The sequence below is a fragment of the Chelonoidis abingdonii genome, chromosome 15 (assembly GCF_003597395.2).
Source record: "Chelonoidis abingdonii isolate Lonesome George chromosome 15, CheloAbing_2.0, whole genome shotgun sequence".
Taxonomy (NCBI): domain Eukaryota; kingdom Metazoa; phylum Chordata; order Testudines; family Testudinidae; genus Chelonoidis; species Chelonoidis abingdonii.
The window spans coordinates 32,597,371-32,620,354 of record NC_133783.1 but is presented as its reverse complement, the minus strand read 5'-3'; the positions used below and the strand labels follow the sequence as shown (position 1 = coordinate 32,620,354).

Below are 22,984 nucleotides of genomic sequence, written 5' to 3'. Positions count from 1 at the left end.
CTCTTCCCCAATTAACTCTAAGGCCCAATGTACTCCACACCGAGATTTTTCAATTATAATAGTGTATATCCAAGCTGAACAACCTGAAACACTTTACAATCTTTCATTCTATATATTTTTTAAAAAATGAGCGGTTACATCTGGAGGAAGCATTACTCGTGAAGGATGGATACCTTGCAAAGTACTACTTACAGGTATGGAGGCATTCAGTTACTGTAGTTGGCTTGATAAGATATCCTTTACAGATGTAACAAGTTATATGAGGATTGAAATCTTTCACCAAGTGCTTCCTCTGGGTAGCCATTCGTGGGGCAGGCGATGCTGGCTGAGCACTTTAGGCCAGAGGTGAGAGTTTGACAGCTGGAGGTGATGTGGTTCACAGGAGCTGCTCTGTGCAACTGCACCTCTCCAGGCATTTGATGGACATTCCAGACCTCTCACGGGGACATCATTCATATCTCCTGCTCCTTTTCTAGGCTGGGCGTTTTCATACCTGCAAGGCATGTTAAGGGAGAAGCATAGTAATGATGACGATGTCCCAGCAGACAAGTATCACAGTCGTTGGCATGGGGCAATCCACAGCACTGAATCTGTACTACGTGCTTTGCTGACAAGAATTAAGCCAGTGTCCCTGCCCCTGGTCGCTCCATGAGCTTACTATGAGGCTAGCAAAGTGACCAAGGCAAGGTGACACGCGGGGCTGGAGGAGAAGGAGAGTGGGGGGCAGGGGCTTCGCTCAAGCTGCCGCGACCCTGGGAGATTTTCAGTAAACCCTGGAGGAGCCTGGGAACGTCCCACTGAACCACACACAGCGCGAACTCTTCCTTCTGTAAACAGGCCTCGCAGTGGGTCCCGGCGGAGGGCGGCTCTCCCCGCTCTGGTGCCGTGCCCCGGCCTGAGGGGAAGGGAGGGGTCTCCCCGAGCGCTGGGCAGGCCGGGGCACCACGGCCCAGACTCAGGGCTGTGCTGTGGCGCTCCCTCCCTCTTGGAAAACTCCTGTCCCTCCCCCCATGCACCTGCGGCGCCTCCTGCCCCGTGTCTGCCCCAGCCCCCCGAGCGGTACCTGCGGCGCCTGTCGGCCTCTGGCCGGCAGCAGCCCCAGCCGCGCTGCCCAGCGAAAGAGAAAGGGAAACAGCGTGCGCCTCCCGCCCCTTCAAGCCCGCCCTCCTTCCCGCCGGGCTGCCGCGGCCGGTCCCAGCGCTGGGCCAGAGCGAGAGCAGGCGGGACAGGCGCGCAGGCGCTGCTCCCACGCCGAGCCCTCCTGCGCCACAGCCCAGGCGGCCTCTCGGGGCAGGGCGCGGCGTCTCCCCGCGGGGCCCGGGGCTGCCGCTCCCAATAGCCCCAGGGACCCGCCGCTGGAGCGGGGCGCTGGGGGGAGCCTCTGGGGGAGTTGGGGACAGTAGGTAGTGGGCAGCAGGCTGGGGAGAGGTGGGGAAGTGGGGCTGGAGAGGGCAGATAGATGGGGAGAGGAAGGGAAGTGGGGCTGGGGAGTGTAGATGGCTGGGGTGGTACCGGAACTGGAGAGGGTAGATGGCTGGGAAGTTGCAGTGGGGCTGGCAGATGGGTGTGGATGGAGAGGAGGGGAGGCTGGTAGGAGTGGGGCTGGGGACGGCAAGGGAAGTGGGGATGAAGAAGGCAGATGACTGGGGAGAGGCTGGGTGGTAGCAGAACTGGAGAGGGTAGATGGCTGGGAAGTTGCAATGTGGCTGGCAGATGGGTGTGGATGGAGAGGGGGGGGCTGGAGAGGGCAGATGGTTTGGGAGAGGAGGTGTGGCAGTGGAGCTGGGGAGGGCAGATGAGTGTGGAGGAGATGGGGGTGAAGAGGCTTGATGGCTCTGAAGTTGGGAGCAGTTTGTGTTGGGCGGCATTAGATGAGGAGAGCAGTAATTGGCACAAGATAGTCAGCCCCCCGCCCTGCATTTGTACTCAGCAACTTTTCTCTTTCTGTCACAGTTTTTATAAAAATCACTCTGAGGGGACTTAAATCACACCTCTCAAGGTGGTGGGTTTTTTTTAATACTGAATTTTGTTCTTATTATAGTGTGTATCTAATTTTTGGACAGCTGAAACAAATGAATTTTCAAAACTTTTATCCTTTTTATATACTGTTGGGCATTTAGGGAGAGAGCACAGTTACTATCAGTAAAATACTGAAATAAATTAGGCTCAGATCCAGAAAATAACTACACACACGCTTACCTTTAGTGAGACTACTCATGGATGAAAATCAAGCATGAATGAAAGCATTCCCCATTGTCAGGTGTTTGCTGTCTTGCTCCCTGATTTATATAAATACAGGGTTGCCATTAAAGTTGTTGGGATGGAACTGCTGGTGTATATTTAAAAAAAACAAAACTGATGCATGGTTGGGGGAGACACAGATTAGGTGGAATTTGGTAAAGAGAAAAACAGAACAAAGTCCTTCCCATGCTGTGATTTTGCTGTAGAATCTGTGACTGTGCCATGCCATGTCTACCGCCTGTGACTTTCCACTTGTGAAACATTTGCTTTGTCTAGGCCCAGTTCAGTCTCATCTTCCATATTTTAGCTATGCTGCAACAGTAGAAGGCTTTCCTAAGGCCCAATCCTGCTGTCAAATCTAGATGGGTGGAATCTTTACATCCAAATGGAGTCCCATTACTTCAGTCTGAGTGCAGGATAGGTCAAGTATTGCTCAAATTAAATCTTACTTATAATTAAAGTTATGGTACAATAAAAGTATTGGAAATTTTTTAAAGTTTTCATTTTTATGAGAAGACTTTGCAATATAAATGAAAGTTTGCTGAACTATAATCAATTTTAACTTAGCAGTAAAAACAAACAAACAAAAAAACCCAGCATGTATTAAGAACATAAGAATGGCCATACTGAGTCAGACCAAGGTCTATCTAGTCCAGTATCCTGTCTTCTGAAAGTGGCCAATACCAGGTGTTTCAGAAGGAATGAACAGAACTGGTGATCATTAAGTTATCCCCTGTCACCCATTCCCAGCTTCTAGCAAACTATCATATAACAAAAGTTACATTTTGTTGGTTTTGGCCTTGTACTGTTCCCACTGTTTGTCATACTACACACTCTGGCAAGTTTTACTAAGGGCTTAGCTACACTAGAAATTTCAAAGCGCTGCCGTAGCAGCGCTTTGAACTGTGAGTGTAGTCAGAGCGGCAGTGCTGGGAGAGAGCTCTCCCAGTGCTGCACATAAACCACATCCCTTACGGGAGTAGCGTGCAGCGCTGGGAGCCGCGCTCCCAGCGCTGCCGCCCTGATTACACTGACGCTTTACAGCGCTGTATCTTGCAGCACTCGGGGGTGTTTTTTCACACCCCTGAGCGCAAAAGTTGCAGCACTGTAAAGTGCCAATGTAGCCAAGGCCTAAGATTAGAAAATACCACCTTGTAAGAAGGAAAACATGCAATGTAAGAAAATATTTGTTATATGACAAAATTGTTTAAAAGAAGTATAAGGAAACAGTGAAATAAAGTCCCAAGTACACCTCTACCTCGATATAAGGCTGTCCTCAGGAGCCAAAAAATCTTACTGTGTTATAGGTGAAATCGCATTATATTGAACTTGCTTTGATCCACCGAGCACTGCTTTACCGCATTATATCTGAATTCGTGTTATATCAGGTTGTGTTATATCGAGGTAGAGGTGTACTTTCAAAAGTTTCAGTTAATAAAACACTGCAAGTTAATGAAAAAAACATTTGTTTCCCATAATTTAAATGACTTTTACCACAAGGTATGTATAAAAGAGGATTTTAAGACCCAGGTTTCTAAAGCTGTTCCTTCTTTACACACAGCAGACAGGCATTGACTCAGATTAGCAAAATGTGGGGGAGGAAGGAAGAGGAAATCAGTAATTTTTACAAACTACAATATAATTAAAGTCAAGTAACACTTGTGAAATATAATTAAAACCAAAATTATTAAGATACAGGGAAGTTCAGCTATTTGAAATTGAAAGCTGAAAAGGGTGCAGATGTCTGAATGGAGTATTTTTAAAAAAAATAACATTGAATTGTTACTCTTTTTAAAATCATAATGATCTTAAACTTATTCCTATAATACTAAACGTAAGTCCTTTTTCATATCAATCAATCTTTTATTTGGCAAACAGAGTATTTCCATTTGTGATTAAGTTTTGTCAATGGTCAGAAGTTGATTTTTTTCAGAATCATCACTTGGGTGGCCCTACTGAACATGAAATAAAGTCTATAAGCATCAGAGGGCAATATTAAACCTCTCTGGGTGTAAAATAAGCAGCTGCTGACGTTCTCTTGGCCATTTCAAAATAATTGAGGCTGGGAGGGTTGTTTTAAGAGAAATTCTGTCTGGATCCTAATTTTGGGGACTTCAAAAATTTATTTGGTTTAAAAAATCTCTTGCTTTACTCCTGTGGGAATTCTGCACCAAAAATTAAAAATTCTGCAGACAATATTTTAAAATTCTGCAAATTTTGTCAAAATAACACTGCATAATCATATCCATTTCAATTAATTTGGTAATTTATTTCAAAACACCTATCAGCAAGTACGTCTGTAACAGTACAGACAAACAAAATTTTCCCCCAGGAGTAGAGAATTAAAGAAACCCTTATGACAACCCAGTTCCTGTTTCTCTGCCTCCTTCCCTCACCACCCCTGAGCCCAGCAGGGAGCCAGACACCCACAACCCCTCCTGCCCCAGCCCAGATACCCACACTCCTTTCCCCCCACAGCCAAGCTGCAGGGCCCCCTGCCCAGATACCAGCACACACCCCCAGAGCCCAGCCATGCCCCTCCTTGCCCAGATACTCACCCTCTACCCACCAAAGCCCAGCCATGCCCTCCCAGCCCAGACACTTGCCCCCTACCCTCACAATCCAGGGATCCAGAGGGAGAAACAGCCTGATGCCCGGTCCCAGGCTTGCATGGAATTTCCTGCATGCTGTCTCCTTCCCTCAGGGCGTGCTGGGAACTGCCGCTGCTGAGAAACCCTCCAGCTCCCTTCCCCTCCCCCTAGCAGTGTCTTCTATGTGCAACCTGGGCTTTACTGGGTCCAGTGGCCCCTAGTGGTGGCCAGCAGTACTGCAGCCAGTTTCTGTGGGGGAAAGGAAATTCTGCGCACACAACATTAATTTCTGCAAAATTCTGCATTGCGCAGTGGCACAGAATTTCCCCAGGAGTATTGCTTGTTAAAAGGTCTTTTCTAAGTATATTTGTTTATCCACCAGACTCAATTTCAAGGAGTAATTGATGCACAACATTCCATTAAAGCATAACTATAAAGCTGGAATGATACTGTTGTAATGATGTCTAGCTCAAACCATATTTTAGAGCCAAACTGTGCTAACTACTCACACAGATGTGACTGGTTTAGACACTCATGAAATTCAGTAACAACAAATGCAAAGTACTCCACTTAGAAAGGAAGAATCAATTCCACACATACAAAATGAGAAATTACTGCCTAGGAAGGAGTCCTGCACAAAAGGAGCTGGGGATCATAGTGGATCACAAGCTAAATACTGTAAATAATGTAACACTGTTGTAAAAAAAGCAAACAGCATCCTGGGATGTATTAGCCGAAGTGTTGCAAGCAAGGTATGAGAAGTAATTCTTCTGTTCTATCCTGTGTTGATAAGGCATCAACTGAACTATTGTGTCCAGTTGCGGACACCACATTTCGGGAAAGATGTGGACAAATTGGAGAAAGTCCATAGAAGAGCAACAAAAAATGATTAAAGGTGTAGAAAACATGGCCTATGAAGAAAGATGAAAAAAATGGGGTTTGTTTCATCTGGAGAAGAAAAGACTAAGGGGGGACATGATAGCAGTTTTCAAGTACAGAAAAGGTTGTTAATAAAGAGGAGAGAGAAAAATTGTTCTTGTTCATCTGAGGACAGGATGAGAAGCAATGGGCTTAAATGGCCACAAAGGAGGTTTAGGTTGGACATTAGGAAAAACTTCCTAACTGTCAGGAAAGTTAAGCGCTGGAATAAACTGCCTATAGATGTTGTGGAATCTCCATCACTGGAGGTTTTTAAGAGCAGATTAGACAAACACCTCTCAGGGATGGTCTTTAATACTTGGTCCTGCCTTGACTGCAGGGGACTGGACTAGAAGACCTCTCGAGATCCCTTCCAGTCCTACACTTCTATGACTATGATTCATAAGCTAAGTCTTTTAAAATATCATTTTATAAGGAAAAGCGATCAGGATTTAATATTTTGGTGTCGAGTGATTATTTTTGCATTATAAGAAAAAATAGCATAATCAAGAATAATAAATTACATTAGTGCTTTTAAATATATACCATATATCCATGGCGTCAAGTACAGAGGAGATAACTACATCCCTCAAATGCTAATGAGGAAACTAAAGCTGCCCAAACTTTTTCATATTCTTTGAACACCTGATTTTGCTTCTGATTGGCTTGCTCTTTTTTCCATAGATGGTGAAAACAAAAATTTGTCCTGTAATGTACTATGGTTTTAGCTAGATACTGCCATTACTACTATGGAAAGCAGTCTAACATGTGGAAAATATAGAATGTATCCTAAAAAGTTTTAAAGTTGAGGGTTAATTTGTTGCATTTCCTATTAAACTGTTGCAGTACTCTGACATATATGATGTACAGTAATTCCTTGCATTCTACAGAAAATAAATATCTTTCTAACTGAGTGGCCAGGTCATAAATAACAGAGGAGTGAATAATGCAACATGTGAATTTTGATCATTAATGAAGCTGTAACACTTTCAAGAACTGACATCAAATATTGACATTTAAGTTTTCTGCTGTACGTCAGGAAACAGAAAATAAGCATTGGATCAATAGTCAGGTTACACTAGCATTTTATAATCAAACTAAGACCCTGATCCTCCAAGCAGATCCATGTAGGTAGGCCCTGAGACAATGGAGCCCTACTGGCTTCAGTAAGTATAAGCATCTATCCATGCAGCTCCAGTTCCAGGACTGAAGCCCCGGTTTTTCTGATTATCACTTTGAGATACAGTTTAAACATTAATTGGTCAAAAGCTAACGTGTTTTGTTTCCCCGCTTACATAATATCCATTGTAATCAAGCACTCAGTTATTCCAAGAGAGATTTGGATTAACTGGGTAGGCAGAAAAGATCCTGGGACACATCTGGATTGGGAAAATTGTTTCCCATCTAAAGAATTATGTTCGGAAAACTGTGTTTTGTCTGAGCGGTCAGAATCCTGTTTAAGAGGAGTCACTGTACTTACTTCCATCAGAAATAGAACCATTGGCCAGGAAGTAATAATTAGGAAATAATTATTGTTCTGTGGTGACAGTACTAACTTTAAAACAAATATTCAAGATTTAAAAATTCCTGCATCTTTTCACAGAAGAAAATTAAAATATGCTAAATATAACCTCATCTAGCACGTACTTTACTTCTGTTTCTGATGCTAGGTTCCCGAATTATGGTTACAATATTTTTTCCTAAATATAAATAAACTAACAGCTTTTGTTGTCATTATCTTGGGATCATACATTATCATTTCTTTACTTTCCAAGGGAACGGTTGCATTAACTACTATAACTAAAAATAATTTTATTTTATTCAAATTTATACTATCAAAGACTTTATCTTTCATTTGGGGCTTTTCTATCTCTGATTTGATGGAAAAGTGTGGGAATAGACCAAATATTTCCTTCTTCCTCATACTCCCGAGAAATTGTCACCAAAAGGGCTTTGGTATGGGAATCCTTTCACATCACCATTGAGCTTTAATTTAAATTTAATTTAGCTCTATACAAGGTGCCTATCTGTTGACAAGTACTAGCAGTTACTTAACTCAGTTCATTAGAGGGTGGAATTTCTCTCACATGCTCACTCTTATTTTGTATGCTATGAATGCATAGTGAAATCTAAAGTGCTACCCTGAATATGGTGATACTTTGGCAAATAAATGTTTTTGAGAGGACGACAAGGTTTTATCATAAAAAGGACTCCTATTCCTTTTCATTGGTCAAAAACATACTCTTTATACATTTATATGGCACCCTGACAGTTATCCTATTTGAATTATAGGATACAAATACCTGAATTATTTGCAGTCAAAGGAGGGCACTATTCAGGCCTTCAAACATAGATATTAAAGTGTACATATGGATCCAAATAAAATTACTACACTATCAGACTTGTCTGAAACATTCAGCTCAGAAATAGAAAATACCTTATTAGATCATTAACCCATCCCCTCCCAAAGTAGGATTGTTTCTACATTCTATTTAAGTGTTATCTTGAAGCAACAGCGGGACGTATACTATCCTCTGCAAAGACGAGATAGGATGAATCAGCTGAGCAGTGTTATGTCAGCAGAGGGCAGTGTGATGAATCCCTTTAGGGTGAATTTGGTTCTATTCTTTTCTTCCTACTCAGAAGAATTTTCGGAGTGACTGGAAGGGCAGTTGGTGAGGAGTGGGTCACAGAGGTAGGATCTCTGGGGGCCCTGAGGACAGTGGTGTGGGAGGCAAGTAGTGGAGTGTACACTGGGAGATACCAGATGTTAGAGCCATAGGCTCAGCCTTTTCAAGGTACGTAGTGTTGCTGCACTCAATTTCAAAGGGAATTTAGGTACTTAGAAGTCTTTTCGAAACTGAGATGTAGGCTTTCATGGGTGAATACTCACTTTGTCAGACGCATAACGGGCCATGACAAAGTGGGTATTCACCCACGAAAGCTTATGCTCCAATACATCTGTTAGTCTTAAAGGTGCCACAGGACTCTCTGTTGCTCCTATATTAGTTTGGCATTGCAACACTGCGCACAGTGATGCCTAGATACTTAAAAATCTAGGGCAGAGGTGGGCAAACTTTTTGGCCAGAGAGCCACATCTGGGAATAGAAATTGTATGGCAGGCCACGAATGCTCACAGAATTGGGGTTGGGGTGCGAAAGGGAGTGAAGGCTCTGGGGTAGGGCTGGGGATGCGGAGTTTGGGGTGCAGGAGCGTGCTCCAGGCTGGGAACCAAAGGGTTCAGAGGGCAGGAGGGGGATGAGGGCTGGGGCACAGGAGGAGGCTCAGGGATGCAGACTTGGGGTGGGAGCTTACCTCAAGATCCCAGAAGAACCAGCATGCCCTTCTCCAGCTCCTACACGGAGGCACGGCCAGGCGGTCTGCATGCTGCCCTGTCAACAGGCACTGCCCCCACAGATCCCACTGGCTGCAGCTCCTGGCCAATGGGAGCTGCAGGGGTGGTGCTTGGGGCGGGGGCAGTGTGCAGAGCGGAGAGCCCTGGCTACCCCTACATGTAGGAGCCGGAGGAGGGGCATGCTGCTGCTTCCCGACCCTGCTCCCTGGCTGAAGCACCAGAGGGAGGCCATGCCACTGCTTTTGGAAGCTGTGTGGAGCAGCCCCTGACTCTTCTCCCTGGCTGGAGCAGGGCAAGCCCCAGACCCCATTCTCCAGCAGGAGCTTGAAGGCTGGATTAAAATGGCTGGCAGGTTGAATCTGGCCCATGGGCTGTAGTTTGCCCATCACAGATCTAGGGCATAGTGCCTAATGCTTGGAGTGCCTGAAGTACTGGCTCCAAGCTTGTGATAATCAGAGCATATATCAGACATTTGGAGAGGACTGGTGTACCACAGGACTCCAGCAATGCCAGGAGTAGATGTCGATCACAAAGTAAATCACATTAAGGTTTTCTATTTGACACTGAGACAAGGAGGGTGAGGTAATTTCTTTTATTAGATGAACTTTGATTGGTGGAAGAGACAAGCTTTTGAGCTACCCAGAGCTCTTCTTCAGGTCTCGAAAAGATAAGCAGAGAGTCTTAGCTAAGTACAAGGTGGAACAGATTGTTAAGCATAAGGGGTTAAGACAGGGCCAGTCATGTGGAAAATGGCACCCTGGTAGAACTTGTTGTGACGTTGCACTCCATATGATTTTATGAAAATATGCTAATATGTGAGAATATAATGTAACTGGAATATGCTTCATGCAAAAGATCTCTTGGAAGGTATCCTTACAAAGCTTACAATCCACTGAGTATGGGCATCCAGTTTATATACTGTATCATTCTTCTATCTGAAACTAGAAATATGAAATATAACTCTGAGGTCTGTGATACAGCATGGCCAGAGGGCAGCAGGAGAGTGTTAGAAGGGAGCCTTATTCTCTGTAAGGGGAAGAAAGTTTGCTATCAATTAACTAGAGCACCTGAAGCCAATTAGAGCACTTGCTGTCAGTCATGATAAAAACCCCTGCTTCAATCAGACCATGTGGGAGTTGAGCAGAGAGCAGTGCTGTAGTGGGCTAAGAAGTCTAAGACCCTAGGTAAAGGGACACCTGGCTTGTGCAGAGGGAGGGCAGGAAGCCCCCACCAGCTGAAGGGCAGGAGAGGGAAGTAGCCCAGGGGAAGGAACTGCCAGTTCAAGTGGTTCACCACTATCCTCAGGGCCCCTGGGCTGGGATCTGGAGTAGAGGGTGGGCCCAGGTTCCTCCCTCTCCACTTTCCTCCTGAAGGACACTAGTGGGGCAATTAATATTCCAATTCAGGGGCAAGAAATGATGCCCTGAACCCCCTGCAAAGAAGAGAAAGTGCAAGACCCATCATAATAGTGCTGGCAATTTGAAAAGTAATTGTATCTCTTAGTCCCTCTTGTTATGAGCTTGAGCCAGCAAAACACATAAGCATGAGCTTAACTTTAAGCATGTGAGTAGAGGATCAGTCTATATAAAATTATCTGATTTCTCTTAGTATTTATCACCTGTGCCTAGTGTGGCCATTTTTGAAAATTATGCCTGTTTTCAGTTTTCTTTTATTAGGAGCTGGAGCAGTAAAACAGAACAAAAAACATCATCAAAAGTCTAGGTACCTGTATATGAAAGCTATTAATGGAAAAACTAAAGGCATTCTTTACTTCCTTAATTAATAGAAGGTTTAAGTCTAAACATAAGAGAAGCTTATATTCAGCTGACAAAACAAGTCCTTTTTAAACAATTCACTTTGGAAATGTTCAGTAATAAACTAGACATTTACCTAAGTTGAATGTCTAGCTTACTAGATGTCTATCCATCTTTCACAGGTGATCCTGTTAGATCTATTATTTCTATAGCTCCTGCCACCCAGGAGGGTGAACTAGATGACCTTGAGGTCCCTTCCAGCCCTACTTTTCTATGGTTCTATGACCATATGCCCTGAATTTGAGGTGCTCAGCACCCAACATTCCCATTTAATTCAGTTGGAATTGTGGGTGCTTGGTACTACTCAAAAATAGGCCTTAAAGTTCCTAGATGTAGTTTCAGACACCTCCTATTTTCTTCTCATGTACTGCTACTTTACTTACAAATAAAAATTGTGAGCACCAATAAATCTGTTCTGGTCCAGAGGAATTTAACACACAAGAACAACAATGCTGCTGAATGCCAGAGGTGTCCAAGCCTGAAAACCATCTTTGTTTAGAAATCATGTTACCAAAAGGCAGGGTGCAGTAATTTTAATGAAGAGCTGGGATATCTGTCATTTTTTGAGTGCAGTACCCTGCAGCCTATGCTCAACATAAATGCACTCTACTGGCCCAGTATATGATTACTACTAGTAGAAATAACAGTGCAATCCCAAAGGGGCTACATATCTGGGACTCAAATGTACATTTTAAGGATCACCCAGACCAGTAAGGTGTTCTGTCACCACTTGCCCTGTAACCTTGGGGGCCTTTATGCTGTGCAGCTTTGCTGCAGGTCCCCGACACAAGCAGCCAGCCCACAAACACAGTCTGACCCTGGCTTCCACCAGCCTAGTTACTCTTTGAAGAATGATGCCAACAGTCCTTTCAGTTCCAAGACTCCCCAAACCCATCCTTCAAGTGCTTAAATACCACACACTCAGACTTTTCCCTTCTGGTTTGTCACCCCAGAAGGTGTAAAACCAGCCTCCATTTATCAGCTCACTTTGGCGTATACACTCCACACAGTTTACACAACAGAGATCTGTTTGAGATAAAAATAAACTAAAGGTTTATTTAACAGAAAAGCCACAGATTCAAAGATGAAGTAATAAGGAAAGCAAACACACAAGTTACACAGAAACTAAACTTAAAAATGCAATATCAGGCTTTCCGCTTCTATACTAGATAAAATTCCTTTTCTAATACAAGTTACCTATTGCCTTTGAACAGTTTCTCAGTGTACCCCTATCCCTAGGGGAATCCAGTGTTGACATACAGCCTCCTACCTCCAAGACGGTGCCTTAAGTTCTAAATATCTTCAGTTCCTTCCCCCTCCATTTTAAAGATTGTCAGGTTTTTCCCCTCAGCCACTATAGATATTAAAAGCGAGGAAAACACTTTCCTTTCTTAGTTTTCAAAGACTGGGGTTTTCTTTTCAGTTTCAAGCTGTTCTCATTTGCCTTGATGGTTCCTCAGAGTTTTTTCCTGACCTGGACGATGGCTTCAAGCCAGTCTCATCTAGGGCTGCCAACTGTCTAATCCGGAGGTGGGCAAGCTACGGCCTGCGGGCCACATCTGGCCCACGGGACTGTCCTGCCTGGTCCTTGAGCTCCTGGCCAGGGAACAGGGCTGCCCGGGTGGGGGGGGGGGCAAGTTGGGCAATTTGCCACAGGCCCCACAGGGGCCCCCACAAGAATATAGTATTCTATAGTATTGCAATTTTTTTTTATGGAAGGGGCCCCCAAAATTGCTTTGCTCCAGGCCCCCTGAATCCACTGGGCAGCCCTGCTGGGGAAATTAGCCCCCGGCCCTTCCCCCACAGCCACGCCACCATGCAGGCAACGCTCTGGGTGGCGGGGTTGTGCGCTCCTGCCGAGCAGCGCGGCAGCACGTCTGGCTCCAGGCAGGTGGCGCAGTTGCCAGACATGCTGCTCTGAGCGGCATGGTAAGGGGGCCGGGGGGCAGTCAGAGGACAGGAAGCAGTGGGTAGTTGGATAGGGTGGAGGTTCTGAGGGGCGGTCAGGGATGGGGGGGGTAGATAAGCGTGGGAGTCCCAGGGGGCCTGTCGGGGGTGGGTGTGTGGATAGGGGTCAGAGCAGTCAGGGGACTGGGAGCAGGAGGTCCTGAGAGAGGGCAGTCAGGGGACAAGGAGCAGGGGGGGTTGGGAGTTCTGAGGGGGGCAGGAAGTGGGAGAGGTTGGATGGGGGACAGGGGCCAGGATGTTTGGGGAGGCACAGCCTTCCCTGCTCTGCCCTCCGTACAGTTTCGCAACCCCTATGTGGCCTTCAGGCCAAAAAAGTTTGCCCACTCTGGTCTAATCACACAAACCCAAACGTCCTTGCACTGCCTCTAGCCCTCCCTTTCCCTCAGGAGGCTCCTGGCTGGGGTAGGGGTGCAGGAGTGGGTGCGGGGTGTAGGCTCTGGCTGGGAGGTGCTTACCTTGGGTGGGTCCTAGACAGCGGCACAGCGGGACTAAGGCAAGCTCCCTGCCTGCCCTGGCCCCGCACCACTACCAGAAGCATCTGGCACATCCTTGTGATCCCTTCGGGGGGGGGGCGGGGGAGGAGGGGACTCCGCACGCTGCCCACACCCACAAGTGCCACCCCCGCAGCTCCCATTGACCACAGTTCCAGGCCCAGGGGCTGCAGGGACATGCCAGCCACTTCTGGGAGTGGTGCGGGGCCAGGGCAGGCAGGGAGCCTGCCTTAGCCCCGCTGCGCCACCATACTTTGAGCACCTAAAATCTCCTGCTTTGGCTTCAGTAGCCTCCAGGAGATAGGGCGTGAATCTGGAAAATTCCTCACAAAATCGGGAGGGCTGGCAATCCTAATATCTAATTGGGGAGGCCGCCCTTCTTTGCCTGACTGCCTCACTTCCCAGTTGTGAGGTGATGCTGAAATTGCACAATTACTATGGACACAGTCTTAACCATAACTGTGTACATATATATATCATAATGACTATGAAGTTCAATGCATTACAGCTTTCATTAAAGACTTTACTTGCATATTTTATAGTACAATCAGCACAGTCAGTTGGATTGGGGTTAAACCTTCAGTTCTGCCCTGGGGGTGTCTGGACCCTGATTGTCACACAAGTTTTTTCAAGCTATCTTCATGTGGAACTCACTGATATTACTGGGAGATACAAGTGTGAAGGGACTGCAAGCTCTCTGTGGGTCCAGGGCCTGTGTGAGGGGAGGTGATGTCTGAGGGAGACTGCATCTGTGGTCAGGGACGTCCACTGTCCCCTAACAAGTTCTTTGGGGAATTTGTGCAATAGGTAACAGACCCAGACTCTTTTTGCCCCCCCTCAATGCTGTGAAGCCCCCCCTTCATGAATGTCCCAAAATCAGCTAACCATATGGGAGTCCCTTGCCCAACAGAGCCATATTGTCGGGAAGCCACAGACCTGGCATAGGAGCTGGGGCCTCTGTAGAGATGGCCCTGTGTCTATTCTGGAGCTTTCTGCAGGATAGAGGGTAGAACCACTTGCTTCTTTAGCTAGGGAAAAATGCTAAGAGGTCAAAGCCTGGTTCTCCGGTAGAAGAAGAGTCCTCAAGTGGTACCACCAGGCTCTCTCTCACAGGTTCTTTTGCAGAAGGCCATAATCTGGCCCCAAGAGTTTTGTAAAGATGATAATGACAACTCATTAAAATATTACCAATTTTTAAGGGATAGAAAAATATTGATCTGCTGCGTTGAAATAGAAGGGGGGGGGAATAGAAGGAACCAGAGTAAGTGCTTAGCTAACATTAAATCTGCTGAAATACTTAGTTTAAAAAGCAAATGGAGAATGAAGAGGCTTGTAAGTTGTCTAACTCGTAATACAACTATTATATGTGGTAGACGGGGTAAATTAATTGAAGCACTATAGGCATCAGAAAAAATACATATAATCAATATTTTATTTATATGCAACCCTGAACATTTGTACCAAGCACTGTTAATACAAAGAACTAGAAATAAAACGGTAGAGTGGAACAAGGAACCACAGACAAAGTTTGACAGGACCTGGATGCTAGAACAAAAAAAAGTCTTCAGGGGAACAGAAGACAGGTACACAAAAGGATTGGAGCAGACAGAGGGTAGGTGTAGAAAGCTACTGGGCCTCTTAATCGCAATGGTCTCATGAGATTGAATCAAACTATTAAACAGAAGAAGGAAGCCTATGGCAATGGCTGGATTGGTAACATGAAATTAAAGGTATGTCTACCCCACAGCCTGGAGTAAGCCTCCCAGCCCAGGCAGGCAGACGGACTTGCACAAGTACACTAAAAATAAGTGTGTGAACACTCTGGCTCTGGGGGAAACTCAGGCTAGCTACCCGAGCTCAGACCCAGGGGCAGGAGCAGTGCCATGGTTTTTGCCGCCGTAGGTGGCAGCACTCCTCCTCTGAGCATTTGGCAGTGGGGGTCCTTCCACTCCATGTCTTCAGGGCACTTTGGCAGCGGGTCCCGGAGCAAGAGAAGGAGCCGCTGCTGAATTTCCGCCAAAGACCCGGAGCAGAAGGACCCCCGCCACTGAATTTCCACGGAGGGCGGCAAAATGCCGCTCCCCCAAATCCTGCCGCCCTAGGCAACTGCCTAGGGTCACCTAGTGGAAGCGTCAGCCCTGCCCAGGGGGCTAGGTGGGTTTAAGAACTCAAGCTGCTGCCTGATCCATTACATCCACACTGCTATTTTTAGCCTGCTAGCTTGAGCCCTGCTAGTGCATGTCTGTCTACCTGGGCTGGGAGGTTGCTTCCAGCTGCAGCATAGACATATCCTAAGGGGTCAATTGTGCCTTTGCCACAATCCCTATATAGTGGTCAGCATGTAACATGTCTCAGGAGCAGAACAGGAAGCAGATTATGACACTCAGAGTAATCATTTGCCTCATGATTTCCTCCTGCTCCACAAGGGTGGATGTAAACCTGCTCCAGCCTGTAACTGCTGCTGTGGCATATGTCTCCTGTTACAATGGTGCAGCTGGCCTGGCCTGCACATATTTGGGTGGAGACAGTTGGCACTGGCAATCCGCCCTCTTCCTGCCCACATGTGTAGGGAGTGTAGAGACCCTGTGGGGACTGCTCTCCCATCTGTGCTACTTGTGATATGGGTCGGCAGCATGGTACACAACCTAGTCTTACACTAATAAACTCCTGAATGGAAAACCACAGGGTTTGGGACACTACTAGACATTATCTGTACAATCCTAAAAAATTTGTGGAAAAAAGGAATAGTTTTCGTACTATAATGCTACACTATTTAATAAAGTTGTTATGACTCAACCAAGAGGTCACTGATGTTGCATACAAAAAAATTAGTTTTTAAAACTGTATGAACTTGACCATATGCATGTAGCTTGAAGCAAATCTTTGTTTCCTTTTCTGTAAAAAGGGAAAAAGTTACCCAGAGGAAAGCTAGAAAGTCTGACTTCAGTGGGAGAAGGAACAGGCTCCAGATTATTAATTGTTATGTGTATTAAAAATAGTGTATGGAGGCTCCATCTGAGCTAGGTCCCCAAGCCAACTAAGAGACAGTCCTTGCCCCGATGAGCTTTCAAACTAAATAGATTAGACAGGGAAGTGTGGGAAAGGGAAATTTTATTAATATTTCTATACCCATCTATGAAAAGGGGTTAAGTAATTCCCACAAGGGCATCAGAATTTTCTACCAGGCGTTATGAGGGATTATACTACTCTAGGAATGAAACCCAGCTCTTGAATCCCAGTCCAGTACCTTTAGCAAAATACCATTCTTCCTCTCTAAATTCATTTAGCTCCAGACCTAAACTAGACAACCTCTGCATCACTAGAAAATACTGCACCTGAATGTCCCAGATTTCACAAATAATCAGGTGAAACACTCAATCCTTGATTATTTTCAGAGATTATTCATTGTCACTTTTAGAACAGAAGTTTTAATTATTTAAAGTCAAATCCCAAATCTCTCTCTGATCTCAGAAGAAGGCAAGGAAAACAGCCCTGAGAAACTGCTACAGTTGAAGACAAAGACCCTGATTCTCCAGTGCCTTGCACCTTGTGCAGTCATTTATACCTGTGCAAAATGGAACTGAACACCATCATTTTGATTTAGTAGCATTTTACATTCACTTTGCACACTAGGTGCAAGACAGTGCAGAATCAAGCCCATAGACTGCAAACTCAACACTATTTTTCTTTCTTAACATAAACACATAATGAACATGAGCAAGGCTGTTTACACAGTCTAATTCCATACACAGCCTCTACAACTTCCAGATACTAGTTATTTTTACGCCTCTACGATGTAATTAATCTATTTATGTCAGTGGTGTGATGATCCAGTTATTGGGTACTATGCATGCAGTACTGATAGATTGTTTCATAGCTAAACATGCATTATTAAAAAGGAAATAAAAATGCATTAGCCTGCTTATTTCCAAACAATGTTTTTAATAACAAACAATGGCTGAAGCAGAAATATTGTCTCATTTTGTATTTTTAACCAACAAAGAAAATGTTCTGCGATAAATTAAAACAATGGTAAACAGATAGATTTATGCAAACCAGGGGCAGTTTCATGCCCCAGCACGCCAAGCACGTGCTTGGGGCGGCATGCCACAGGGGGCGCTCCGCCGGTTGCCAGGAGGGTGGCAGGCAGGCAGCCTTCGGCGGCATGCCTGCGGAGGGTCCACTGGTCCTGCCGCTCCAGTGGACTTCCCGCAGATCGGACCAGCGGACCCTCTTCAGGCACGCCTGTGGGAGGTCCACCGGAGCCGCAGGACCGGCGACCAGCAGAACACCCCCCCGCGGGATGCCGCCGTGCTTGAGGCAGCGAAATGTCTAGAGCCACCCCTGATGCAAACGCATAGGTAAACTCTGGGAGCAGGTATGTTTAAGGAGAACATCTCTGCATTACCACACTTTGGAATAATGGTTAGAAGTACATGCACAAACTATGAGAGGGAGTGAACCAGTCCTATCTCATGGGCAGAGGGGCTGGAAAAACACACAAGTACTGGCCAAAGCCAATGGAATAAGGGAAAATACACTGTATACAATATACTTCATGACCTTGCTCATGAACTTACAGAAGCCTCCTCTATGGGTATTTCTAAACTTGAAGCTAGGGGTGTGGTTCCCACCTCAAAGAGAAATACCCATGCTAGCTCTCACCAAATTACCATGCTAAAAATAGCATGCAGCCATGGTAGCATAAGTGAAGGGACAGGTTAGCCACCCTGACAATGTGCCTATGATTTCTGATGAACACGTACTTGGGGAAGCTGCCTGTCCCACTGCTCATATTACCACAGCTACTTTTTATTTTTTAGCACGTTAGCATGATGATACCAAAGTATGTCTCCTCGAGCCAGGAATCAAACCCCTAGCTCCACGGGTGCAACCTGTTTGTACAGAGGCAGAGATGGTAGGGTAACTTTCCACACCACTATTTCCCTGTGAAAATGTAATGCATATGAGAATACTGACATCATCAACCTGATCTTACATACAAATGCCACGCGCACACTGAAACTGCTCTGAAAGGGGGCTTATACAGTCAGGAGACCAAGGGATACTAGGGTGTGCTACTTTTCTTTTGCTTCTCGCACCTGGAGTTTGCACTGTAGGCTCCAGAAGCATTCCCCCATTTTTGAATGTCTTTTGGAGGCTACACTTTCTGACAGCAAGAGCTGGATTTGTCCACGACAGTACAAACAGAATGATCATTCAGGAACTCTGAGTTTCAACTTGCAGAATTTCCATTCCCCTCTATGGGTTTTTCCCAAGGAGGGGTGATTTGACTCTATAATTTGAACACCACCTACTCTGACTTTTTTTTCAAGGGCGAAGAAACTTTTTGAGCACAAAAGCAAATTCTCTGTTTTGCAGTTAAGTGGGTGACTCATTTTACTATTAGCATGGGGGCATAGATAAGGAAAGAATCAGGTTTTCACACAAGTTTCCAATATTGTTATGGCATGACATGTCTTCATGTGCATATGAGGAACGTTTGACAGCTTATATTTCTTCAGATCCCAAGTCAACAAAATAACAGTAGCCACCATGAGCTGTATTCCCAGAACAACATTGTCAGAAACTTGCAATGCTGATATGAGAATTCAGGTCAAAAATAGTTTCAGTTTCACTGTAGAGAAATGCCACATGTAATCTTTCAGATCTCATTTCTTTTTTTAAAAAAAAACAACTCCAAGATTTGTTGTACTGACTTGAAATTACTACTATAATTCTAATGTAAAAAAAGAACAGACTACTTTACTATACATTGAGCTGATACGTAAATACTTCAACTATCTCACTGATTAGTGTTACTGGACAAGCTGCCTATAGAAGTCATATCTAGAATCATATAGTAGCACAGTGATATACACAGAGATATAATGTGTACGAAAGACCAGATAATTGCTAAGGTGAGATTTTCATCATAATGGCTGCAGCTTTTGCAAACTTCACATCTTCAAACAAAACCCACACAAATATAATTGCTTTGCTCGAAGATAAACCAAATTACTTATAGTAATACGGTAAACCCCAGAGCCTTTGCTCAACATGTTAAACTTACCTATCAATAGAAAAGAATGAAACAGAAAATTAGAGATCATTTTGCATTGTGGCCTTGTGATGGGGTGTATAAACCCTGCACTAGAACCGAAGGGGTTAAAGAGCAACTCTGACCAGTTCTACCTGCAGAGCATGCGCCAGCTAGAGGTGGAGCTTAAGTGGCCTAGTAAGTCAGAAAGAAGGACCCGTCTTGGGAGTGCCTGAAGAAAGATGCTGCAGAAACCATCTCTGTTGAACGTCTCTCTCCATCTTGGATAGTTCTAAACCCATTTATCCCCACAGCACGAGTCCTGTCAGGGCCGGCTCTAGCAATTTTGCTGCCCCAAGCACGGCGGCACACCGCGGGGGGCGCTCTGCCGCTTGCCAATCCCACGGCTCCGGTGGACCTCCTGCAGGCTTCCCTGCGGGGGGTCCGGTGGTCTCGCAACTTCGGTGGACCTCCCGCAGACGTGCCTGCAGATGCTCCACTGGAGCCGTGGGACCAGCGGACCCTCTGCAGGCACGCCTGCGGGAGCTCCACCGGAGCTGCCTGCCGCCCTCCTGGCAACCGGCAGAGCACCCCCCACGGCATGCCACTCCAAGCACGCGCTTGGCGCGCTGTGGCCTGGAGCCGGCCCTGAGTCCTGTACAGTTTATTAGAAAGCACTAACAATGTCCACAAGGTTATTACCCCCCTTCCCTGGTGGATATTTTAGTTTGGTTCCATTTTACTGATTCTTTTAATCTTGTGCACTGTAAACTCTTTTCAGTGGTAGCCGAGTTAGTCTGTATCAGCACAAGGACTCCTCGTTTTTTTTGTAAACTCTTTGAAACGCCTCCAGACAAATCACACACTTTTGAATAATGCAACTGATTAGATTATAATAGCAAAGAATTTCTGTAGTAGGGTCACTTATTATACATTACCTTCTCTAGCAACTACATAGCAACATGTATACCTCTACCCCGATATAACACGAATTCGGATATAACGCGGTAAAGCAGTGCTCCGGGGAGGCAGGGCTGCGCAGTCTGGTGGATCAAAGCAAGTTCGATATAACGTGGTTTCACCTATAACGCGATAAGATTTTTTGGCCCCCTAGGACAGCATTAGATGGAGGTAGAGGTGTATATTAAAGCAACAAAAATAAAACAAAATCTGCCTCCCAAAGAACAACCTCATCCCTGCGCTCCTCCCACCCCTCAAAACCCCACAGCCAAAACAGTCAGTACTTCCCTGACAATATCTTCTATGCAGGATGCCTTCTTAGCTGATATAAAGCTAGCGTAAGGGCTCTACATCAGCCCCCTGATTTAGGGGTGGATCATCGGTGTGTTGAAGATGTGGCTGGAGTACACTGCAGGATAGCTATCCTTTGTCTGATAGCCACTGATGGTCATGGGAAGCAGAGCATCATTTATAGAACTCCTGAGGCTGCCTTACATTAGGGGCCAGGCAGTCTCTTGCACAGCCCTAGAATGCAGGGAGCACAGAGGTGGCTTACAATGTAGCTACTGAGAATCAGGTCCATTGATTTACTGGAGAATAGAACTTGATCAGGTTCTGAAACATTAAAATTCTGAGGCTGCTAAAAAAAGAAAAGGAGGGAACTTTATATCCTTTCTGAAAACTGTCTTCCAAGAACTTAGACACATCTGATAATTCTACTTCTACTGAGAGTATGTATCTGTACCACCTTTAGAAAACTATAATATACAGCCAACAAGATATTTATTTTTCCTAGATCTTGGATCTAGCACTTTAGGCTCAAATACATGCTAGGAGTCCACCGAAGCATGACATTCTTTAAAGAAAAAATTAAAACTAACTTTCCAGAAGAACTCTTGGGGTTTTCCTTTTAAAATTGTTTTGTAACTTACGTGCCTTCTTTTTTATCAATTATCATCAATTGGTACAACTGATATTGTAAAACACCATTCTTCTTTTACATTTTTTTTTTAAATGAAAAATCATTTGGGACAGATTTAATCTACCAGTTACAATATATAGTATAAATTGGAGGCAACAATTTTACATCCAGCCAAAGTGTCAGATAAGTTTCATATACAACAAAAAATACCTATTTTGTAATCTTAAAGTCACTTTGAGACCAATAGATTATATGAAGACAGTACCTGGTGCTGATTTAGATATGGACAATCTTTTGCTTCTAACTCATTGGGTATTATTTATTCAAATCATGAAATGAGAGGAAAGATAATTTAAAGCTAAATGCACATATTTAAGGTACCTTTGATTTGTTTAGATAAGTCTTCTTAAAAAAAATTTGGATAACACACAGCAGATATCAGTCTTGAAACTTTTGGCTCTGTTGTCCAACAACACAACACAGCTTTCTCTATACACCGGTATTTGTGCTTCACAGTTCCTGGATTAAGATAATCAGGATTCAAGAGAATTATAGATAAATTAATGCAAAGCACTGTGTGTCAAGGTTGCACTTAATTGAGCCCTCAGTCAAGGCTGAATGTGTTCTGCCTTTATTCTGTCCCTTTGCACATATGCATGCACTGGGCCCGTCCCTGCTTTTCTGGGCCCATCCCTGCTACTCCCAAAAAGGTCAGAGGGATTATTGCCGAGCAATTTAAGCTCCTGTCACCACAACCAGAGGCTAAGCATATTGCCTTTTCAATATTTTCAGTGCCTCCTGAAATGAGGGACATTTTTGAGGCTCTGACTATAATGATAGTGCATCTATCATATCTAACTCTCTTTGAAACATGGTGCTGTACAAAATTGAGCTCCTATTTCTTCTTAACAATCAGTTTGTATCTCATAAGGATGTCTGCTCTTCTATTACATATATTATAACAAAAGTTCCACTATGCTGTTCCAGGTGCTTTGATGTACATACTACTTTTAGGTGAACTGATCTATCACCATGGTGCTGAATTTAATGTATATACTAGAAACACAATTACATTAAATTTGTCTCCATACTCTACTTGCTATCTCTGTTGTGAATGCCTAAACAGTGTCCAGGCATATTTAGATATTTCTTATACCTTAATGCAAGAAAATATGGGTTTGTGGGATATAAACACTAGCTAAAAATCACTCACCTCTTAATTCTGTCTTTTCTCTCCATCTCCTTTTATAATGCTTTTCCCCCCAGGATTTGCAATTTAGCAGTTCAGCTGGATCTCATCTAACATTTGAATGAAATGTTTGTTGTATGGAAATCTCTATTATATTGCCTTAGGAATACTGCCAGATTACATCTCCACCTCATTTCTGCTGACGCATAGGTCGTTATTCAAACCTTTGTGTCATCTTGTTTAGACTATTGTTGTAGAGCCCTTTTAAGCTGTTTTGCCCTGCATGCCATTAATAGACTTCAGCTGGTACAAAATGCCACAGTTAGAATTCTGCTTGGCATCTAATAGTAAGAGCATAACTCCAGTTTTTGATCAGTAGACACTACGTAAGTGTTATTTAAGGGCACAGGTGTATGGACCGAGACAATCTGCAGTATGTCAAGAGGCCATGCAATGTTACACTATGAAGATCTTTTATTAGAAAGATTAAAAAAA

General features: G+C 44.6%; 1 protein-coding gene across 5 annotated transcripts in view; it reads right to left on the bottom strand.

The window, feature by feature from the left end:
- PCGF5 (polycomb group ring finger 5) overlaps positions 1 to 22,984 on the bottom strand; it is a 95,918-nt gene that overhangs the window by 58,746 nt on the left and 14,188 nt on the right. For 2 of the 5 annotated variants that reach the window (XM_032768782.2, XM_075072690.1), the window contains exon 3: positions 193 to 493. In XM_032768782.2, coding sequence (XP_032624673.1) covers positions 193 to 304 — 112 coding nt within the window. In that variant the 5' untranslated portion in view covers positions 305 to 493. Of the gene's footprint in view, positions 1 to 192; positions 494 to 1,063; positions 1,234 to 22,984 lie in introns of those variants that run through there. The other 3 variants (XM_032768781.2, XM_032768784.2, XM_032768783.2) reach the window with 3 other exon arrangements.